We start from the raw sequence: 9102 nt of genomic DNA, 5'->3' as shown, positions 1-9102 counted from the left end.
AATAAGAATCCAGAATGTCATCAACCGCAGGCCATCAAGGCCACTGTGGCCTTACAGCAGATTTTTTTCCAAGGGCACAAGGCCAAATTGAGAGGGCACGAGAGCCATGGCCCTCATGAAATTCCTGCCCTGATGCTGGGTAACAGCCACATTACTGCATCACTGATTATTTTCCATTAGCAGCACATGCTCAAATTCATCAAAAAGGCAAAAAAAAAAAAAAAAACCACCCACAATAATAATCACCCCCCCCAAAACCCTCATTAAACCAGACGACCAGAATGCCATTTAAGCTTTAATGTGATATCGGATAGTTTACAATACAGTGAAAAACAGACATGTGACATTTCACTAGGACAGAATGCAAAGCAATGTAATCAAGTTAAATTAAAAAAAAAAAAAAAAAAGCAGCATATGCTTTTTTTTTTTGCTTTGAGAGAGAAAAATAAAAAAACAGGCACGACTTAATATAGCCTTTATAAATACAACATGCTTCAGACCTTATAGAATAACAGTCCTAAGAAAAATAACTCTTCAAAACTTCCAACTGTTTCCTCTGCATTACTGCGATGCTTTAAAACTAGAGGTTTGAAACCAGTGTCACTAACGCAGATGGCAAAGTGAGGGGAAGAAATGAGGAAAATTTTAATAAATGTCTCAACAACCAGTAACAAAAGAGAAACCAGAAACAATACTCTGCTGCCGATTCAGGCTTTGGGGGAAAAGAAAGGGAGGGAGGAGAAATATGAATAAAAATGAAAAACAGTAAAACTTTGCACATTTTTTGGTGTGTCCCCCCCCCAGCAGTCCATGTTCACGGTTGCGTACTGACCGCAGTGACACTGGTCTCACTCGTCTTTAGCTGGTTTGAGTTCTGAAACTTAAAGAAGGTTCATGGGTTTTTTTTTTTTCTTTCTTTTTTGAGAATCAGGTCTCGGTCAGTGTTAACTGTCAACTTTTCAGCAGGTGAATCCAGCTCACTGCTGAGCACAATGTGAAACCAGGACCAGCAGACCCACCTCTTACTGACAGAACCAGCAAAGCAAGTCTTTAAATTTCAAATAAATAGCCTTGTTTATCATCAACAAGCTACGAGACAGCAAACAAAAGGAAGTATAGAAGCAAGGACATGGGTGAGCTAGATGAATAAAAATGAATAAAACTTGCTTCTGAATGAGAGAAGGAAAAACAAACGTCACATTCACACCTCATTCTGTCTCACACAGAGACACACACGGAAAGCTAGAGGTACAGTGAACAAAAGTGCTTCAAGTCAGGGAAGTAGAGGAACTAACCCAGTAGAAATATGTATGCATGTATATATATCATATATATATAAAACCTTAAATATGTTACTTTATGTACAAAATCTGAGACAGGGACAATATCTTGTCTGTAACTCTGTTTTCAAGTAGGATCTCTACGACTATTCCCGTTTGCATTGACTTCGGCTGATTAAAACAAAAGGTCACGTGACCTGACTGACCTTATTGGCGATAAACTGAGGGTTTGCCACTGATTCGACTCCAAAAAAAAAAAGGTTTTTTTTGCAATAAATCTTGATTTTTTTACTCAATAGAAATCTGTTAAACACCAAACGCACCGCTTGCGACTGGAAGAAAGCCCGCCCCTTCCCGTTATAACGAATAACCCGCCCATACGTCCATTCGCGATCCCCACCTCATAATACAAGAGTTAATTTCACCTGCTAGGACTACAAAAAATATCAGATCATATTATGCTTCTGAATATAGCTTTAAGTGGATAAAAATTTCTGTGAGGGCTTTTTTTTTTTTTTTTTGACCCATGTTGAGCCACCCAAGGAAATCTATCATCGTGGAGTCATGCACTGCACAACAGGAAAGGGAGAAATTACTTTTGTCCTTTTGGAGAGGCACAAGGTTCATGCTGCTTAGAGGCAAAAGATGTGGAGGACGAGAGACACACACACACATGGCTAAAGTGCAGGAGGTATAAAGTGAAAGCTCCGGATTGCATTCGTTCAATAGCAGCACATTTTTCTTTGCAATACGTCGTTTTCAGTACGCACTTCAATTTTTTTTCTTCAAATCATTATTTCTGCTTCTAATTCGTTTTCTTTCCTGCAAATTGGCCAAATTCCTAGTGTTTCTGCAGTTATGGTTTAATTCGCCAACTTGTGAAACAGAAGCAAAAAAGGTAAGCAGCAGAAGGTCTAGTCTAATAGAAGAGGAGAAAAAACAAAGAGGGAGATGATCATGCCAGCAATCACCTGACCCTGAAGTTCATCCAAAGCTACAATCATCCATGAGAACTTGGACTGAAAGGGGTTTTTTTTGCCTCTAAACCCATGAACAAGGCCTCTGCAAAGTGCAAACAAAATAACTGCATTCAAGTAAAGCACACACACGCACTCGCTGACGCATGCATGCATGTCCGAACATATGCATGAGCACGTGTGATCAGGAAAACGACATGATGAGTTTGATGGATGATGGAGGTGAGGAGAGGAAGTGGTGCTGTCAATCACAGACACTAGGTTCAGTTTCCTCCTGCTGTCCAGTGCATTTCAGACAGCATTTAAAAAAAAAAAAAAAAAAACACCCACACACACGTTCACTTATAGTACTGATGCAAACATGGAGCCTGCCACAAATGCCACCTCAACACTAAAAGCAACACATTTTTAAATGAGCTTGCCTAAAGCACCGATTACAGCTAAAGACGGGATGAACTGTACCGGAGGGGCGCACAAATAATTGCACAGTGAAGTCATCGGAGGAAGAAAGGTGGAGGTGGGGGTGAAAATCGAGAAAATAAAAAGGAGTTCAATCTCAAATACGATAGAGAAAGTATAGGGATCTCTCATAAATACAAAAATGTCACTGCAAAGCTCAAACCCCACCCTTAAACCCTCCCTGGTCCAATAGGGTCTGCGATACTGCTACATAAGCCACACCCTCTTCTAGAAATCTCCAGGTAAAACATTTCACATCGATCGTATCCACTTCACCCCACCCCAACACAGAAAAGAGCATGCTCAGTGAAAATCTGTCAGAGTAATGCTAACCAGTAACATCAGTCCATCAGAAAGGATTCCTACATCACTCACTCACACACACACACACACAGTCATTCGCTTCTGCAAACAGGGTGAAAATGAAAAGGAGGAGAGTCAATGTCTTCCAGATACTGTTAACTGCTCACGATGGACGGCGACACAAAAACCAGTTAAAGAGGCGGAGCAAATCCTCAAGTCCAGCGTCTACATCTCAGAGGAGGATGAGTGTGGATGGATGGAGGAGTGAGAGATCATTGTTCTTCCCCCCCCTCCGCTGCTCCTCATCCCTCTCTCGCCTCACTCCTTTTGAGTTTCAGAACACTGATCGGGGAGTCTGAATGTGTCAGGGGTGAAGCATGGTGGTGGTAGAATGGTCGAGTGTGTGTGGGTTGGTGTGTGTATAGTGTCACTCTGAAGTCCGCTACAGAGCAGCCTGAAAGGTCACTGAGCAGAAAGAAAACGGACAAGCTGGTCACTCCCAGCCGTTGTCCTTGATCATGTGCGCCAGCTCGATGATGAACTTTCCCTCTTTGTATTTCTGACTGCTCTCGAAAGCATGCTCCTGAGAGAGAGAGAGAGAGAGAGAGAGAGAGAGAGGGCAAATTCAATAAGAAAAAAAATTAAATTTTAAACTTATTAAATTAAAAAAAAAAAAAAGTTAACCTGGCTCTCATATTTGACATTTGCATCATTTTTCATTTTAATCACAGCCTTCGGCACAAAATTGCCACTACGTAAAATTAACCCCCCGCACTGAGCAACAGTACCTTATTTGAAGTTAAAATGTACACGAGTAAGTGCAACATCCATATTCATCACTCCATTAAAAAAAAAAAAAAAAACAACTATAATGAATAAATTGCATTTAAAAAAAAACACTAGAACAAGCGAACAGACAAGGTTATACATGTTATGTTGTTCATGTAAGCATGCTACCAAGTAACTACTGCACCAAGTAACAGGTTCACATCAGCTTTATTTATGTCATGACTTGGTCACCACAGCAAGAAAGAAAGGAAAAAAAAAAAAATTCCACTCCCTCACCGGCCACTTTATTAGGAACACCCCTACATCCACCTGCCGTTTTTTGCAGTTCTGTAATCAGCCAATCCGCTGATGTATAAAAATCATGCAGATACAAATCAAGAGCTTCAGTTTAATGTTCAAAAATCAGAATGGGAAAAATTGAGATCTCTCAAAGTGAGACTTTCACTTGGAGCCAGATGGACTGGTTTGAGCATTTCCAAAACTGCTGATCTCCTGGGGTTTTCACACACAACAGTCTCTAGAGTTTACACAGAATGGTGCGAAAAATAAAATAAAATAAATAAACTGAATTGAGTTTAGTGAGTGATAGTTCTGTGGGTGGAAACAAATACCTTGTTGATAAGAGAGGAAAATGGACAGATCAGTTCAAGCTTTTTTGCCAGGAAGGATATAGTAACTCATAAATCAATCACTCTTTACAATCGTGCTGAGCAGAAAAGCATCTCAGCATGCAACAGAAGAGCACATTGGGTTCCAGTCCTGCAGCCAAGAACAGGAATCTTAGAAATCAAGAACAAGCTCCTATTAAAGTGGCTGGTGAGTGTACATGTTTGATTCTATCCACCTTCACTGGATATGAGCAATCGCACGCTCTGATAGCCTAGTAGTAGAGTAGCCAATCAGCTCCTATACCATGAGTAGAGAAAAACAAAATGGCAGAGCGCATCAAGTCAGATATCACGATCATCAAGTGTTGAAAAGAACCAGAAATAGCTAAAAGAATATAGTCTCGTCTCCCCCCCCCCAAAAAAAACCCCTCTCCTGTTCCACACACCAGCCCAGTCGGTGGCAGTAACGCACCTGTAAGTTGGTTTGCCAATCGCCAAAAAACTCTAAAGAAGAAAATGGCAGAGCGTGTTGCTGAACCAACCAAGGACAAAATAAAAACTCAACTTGAAAACAACCCCCCCCCCCAAAAAAGCCTACAAAATATGGAATAAAATTATTTGATGGTAAGAACATATTTTTTTTTATTTTTCAACAATTATTATAGCATTTTTCACAAATTGCGACTGTCCTTTCGCCGGTTTGTTTACATTAAGTGGAAATGACTTTGTCGGACGTTTGATATGAAGTTTATATTTACCGAATTTGCCACGCACCTAGTCAGCTATCAGCTCATGCATGACTCGATTTTGTGGAATAACTTCATTATATAAAATTCTGGTAGACAATCCAGAATGAACTACAAAGTCATAAATGAAGCCGGAGGTCATTAACTGTAGCATTCATCACCAATCAGAACTTTTCAGTCATTGTAATCAAGCCCAAATTTGATTGGTCAGAAGGTGTTGATTAGTTTTCTATAACAGCAGCTCTGACTGTGGTTCCATCTACAAAGACAAATCACAGGTTTATATTAATGAGCTTGATCTAACATCATTACAGATTATACAGGAGGTTTAAAAAGTTGTCCGTAAGGAGACATTTATTTCACACTGTAAAAGGAGTCTCCAGTGTTAGCGCTTAATAACAGCCATAGGAACGTCTTCAAGAATCTCTCAGTACAGTAAGGGGTCATCCATAATTTATCATTATCACGAGCGTACAAACCGTACGCGGGGGGGAGGGGGTTAATGACCAGGCATACACTTTTTAAAAATGAAAAAATGATCCGTCAACGTGCGAATCGGCGGCCGCCATGTTAAAAATTTCACGCCACATCGGTGTTGCCAGCTAGCTCTACACGCTTTCTTCAATACAACAACAATGGCTGACCCAGATTTTGACCGCATTTACAAAATTTATGAATAGCAGAAATACCGCTATTCACGAGACTCCTTCAAACGAGTACGAGCAGTTTTTAAACATTTATTGTTTCCTACATTCATCTGAGAGGAGGCAGTTAGGGCAGGACAGGCTGCTTGGAAAAAATCAAAATCGAACGTTTCAAAGCCAAAAGGCAACAGCTCCCCTTAAAAAGACAGTTCCTAATTTTCAAAACTCAGACCCTCCAGGATGTTGCGATTTGCAAATTCAACCAATCCCCGCGAATTCAGGGCGGTGTTGCAATTATATCCAATCACCGCAACTTTGACCAATCGTTGGCGTCGTCTTGAGGTGACGTCAACAAACTACCTTCCGCCTTACTTCCAGTGTTGTCAGATTGGGCGGGTTCCCGTCCAGTTGGGGGGTTTCAAGTGCATTTTGGCGGGTTTTGAACATATTTTGGGCTGGAAAACGTCAGCAGTATCTGGCAACACTGCTTACTTCTGTGTTTCCGTTCAAGAGAAGCAGCATGTGCAAGTCAGTGTTTATGTAGGCTTAAATTCTGTTACTGAAAGTGTGTGATGTTTACAGTGAAGGACTGTGTGCACTTTACATTATTTTTTTTACTTAATACAAGAAATTAATGGATGCCAACATTTTTACCAAAATGGTATTTTATTTTCCATTGTTTAGGCAGCTTCAGCATCATACTGTGAGATTCTGTTCAAATTGTTTTTTTTTCTTCTATGAAGCCTGAGCCATTTATTTTATTAGTTTATAATTATTGTTTAATTTAGTCTTCAGGAGAGACTGCCTGCACACAGTACTAGCATTAATAGTTTTTTTTCTTACATGAAAGCTGAGGCATTTATATTATATTTGAAGGTAACTTCATGTTGTGCTGTGAGGTTCTCTGCACTTTAACTTTTGAACCAACAGGTGCATTTGGATAAGTAAAGCCTATTTTTCTGCATTTTTGTAGTCCTGGTAATCTTTTATATTGGTAAAGTTGTTTATAGGACCATTTCTCAGTGTCTTTGTTTTTTTAATCAATAGTTTTTCAGTAATAACTTAATATTTAACATATCACTCAATTTTAATCACAAAAAGAAAATCGCAACAATTTCTCGCAATTTTCACTTCCTCCCGCAATGTAATCGCAACAAAAACCTAAAAAACACCGCAACTTTCATCGCAATTTTTTGAAACCCCCCGCAACAGACATTTTAGCCCGCAACAATCACAAAAAAGGCCAGCGGAATCCTGGGGAGACTGAAAAATGAATCGCCTGCTTTCTATGAAAACTTCTGGACCCGTCTTGTGTCTTCTTTTCTTCTCTTGTGAATCTTTGTATTGTCCTGTCATCCGATTTTAATAAAAAGTAATACAAGACATGGTTTTATTTTGAATTCCTATTCCACGTAGATCCATCATCATTTTTTCTGTCCGCTAATGTACACTTTTGGGGGGAGGGAGGGGGGTTGCTCAAAAGTCTACTCTTTGTAGACTCATGATAATGATGAAAATTATGGATGACCCCTAAGTGCATTTGTTCCTCATTAAACTTGGGGGGCGGACACCACAATGAGATGATGGAGGGAATGACTGTTTACAGCCACGAAGCGATAACAGGAAGTGACTTGTTTCACAACATTACATGCAACTATAAACTGATAAAAAGTACATGTTGTTCATTAAATACAACACAGTGCAAGTGTAGCTGTACTGCTGTTGTATAAGATGATTTAAATCACTTCAGGACATGCCGTCAAATAATAACAATAATCTTTGACATAACAGTTGATTATTTTTCCGTAACACACCAAAGTGTATCAAGTCAGACTAAACTCCTGTCGTCATTATGATAAACGCAATATCTATTTGGACCCCTTGTGAAACGTGACTAATACGAGAGTCAGATGGATCTCGTGTAAAGTAAACGTGCAACACTTGAGTCAGGATCATGGCTATGGCGTTTCATATTGAGGTCAGATTGGCTACAGAAACTAATTTAGTGCATGATTTCAGACTGATTTTACTCCCTGATCCATCTGAAGCTCAACTGGTGCCACTGGATACGGATTTTTCCTCCAACACCACTCTGATGCAGAGAATTAGCACATGATCTGCGAAGTTCCTTACGGGATGCGAGCCTCACGCGCTCCCTCCTCATCTGTATTTAAATATCGCCTCATTTCAGGCTGGAAATGCTGAGCGTCCTGCTGTCCTCCGGGGCCTCGCTCACACCTGAAACCTCCATCGTGCTTTTTCCAATAACAATTTTAGTGTACAAAAAGTACACAATCCAGTTACAGATGGTGTACTTGATTGTGTCATTGCCTGTTCTTCATTATCATGCAGTGGGAGGATTTGGAAACTGTCTGTCTTACTAATCCATCAGCCTTTAGTACATGGTCCAGCTCAGAAACAAGATATCATGGATATAAATAAATGAACACACACGCAGGGATCAGATGAACCTGCTCACACCTCAGCACACTCGAGACAACCACAGAGTTAGACGACATCATCAACGGAGCTGGGCTAGGAAGGCATTTTTCGCGTGATTGAAGAGCATTTCAGGGGAGAAAAAAAATAAAGATAATAATTACATCATAATTTCCCCACGCACGCATACACCCCCCCAAAAGGTAGTCGATCTGCCAAAACAGGTTCGGTTTGAAATTTGCTTCTTGGGTTTAAAACAGGAGCTACAAGGCTAACGTGACTGTCAAATAATAAGGTCATTCACAGTCCATAAATACACACAAGTCTTTATGCACTTCCTTCAAAAAGCATTACTAAGCCAAAGGACCTTAAAAATATCAAAAATTGTGCTCATGGAGGTGTCCAAGATGGCGTGAACGACAGTCATGAGCACTTTGCATCTTTAGCGTTTCAGAGCAAAATCTATTCCTCTCTTAAGCACGTTAAATGTTTTACCCCAGTTGAGAGGCATTTTATTAGAACCAGGTTCAACATTTTTTTTTTTAAATACCAAGAACAAGGATTTTAAGAACTCGGCTGGCAGAATGAGGAAAAACAAAAATAGAAACGTACATATTTCCAGCCCAGAGTGGTTTTGCAATTTTCACAGTAGATATCTGCCACGGCGTGTAAACCTGTCAGGAGAACCCTCTCCTCTGCTGGACCGCAGCCCACATTCACCCTGAGAGAGAGAGAGAGAGAGAGAGAGAGAGAGAGAGATTGATTAATTCATCTGTCAATAGTGTGATGTTCAGGATGTTTTACTGATCCTTTACCAAAAGCCATGTTAAAACCAGGAACAGATGTGATTTGGAAAA

At 40.1% G+C, this 9102-nt stretch overlaps 1 protein-coding gene across 1 annotated transcript in view; it reads right to left on the bottom strand.

Moving 5' to 3' along the window:
• Window positions 1-289: 289 nt before the first annotated feature.
• Window positions 290-9102, bottom strand: part of ypel1 (yippee-like 1) — a 42869-nt gene continuing 34056 nt past the window's right edge. Inside the window, exons 4-5 of the mRNA XM_060907424.1 lie at window positions 8858-8966; window positions 290-3602 (exon numbers count right to left, since the gene is read on the bottom strand). Of these exons, the coding sequence (XP_060763407.1) occupies window positions 3513-3602; window positions 8858-8966 (199 nt within the window). The 3' untranslated portion in view covers window positions 290-3512. The remainder of the gene's footprint in view (window positions 3603-8857; window positions 8967-9102) is intronic.

The sequence above is a fragment of the Neoarius graeffei genome, chromosome 24, assembly GCF_027579695.1.
Source record: "Neoarius graeffei isolate fNeoGra1 chromosome 24, fNeoGra1.pri, whole genome shotgun sequence".
NCBI classification, from domain to species: Eukaryota; Metazoa; Chordata; class Actinopteri; order Siluriformes; family Ariidae; genus Neoarius; species Neoarius graeffei.
Note: the sequence above shows the minus strand (reverse complement) of the source record. Positions and strands in the feature narration are given on the sequence as shown.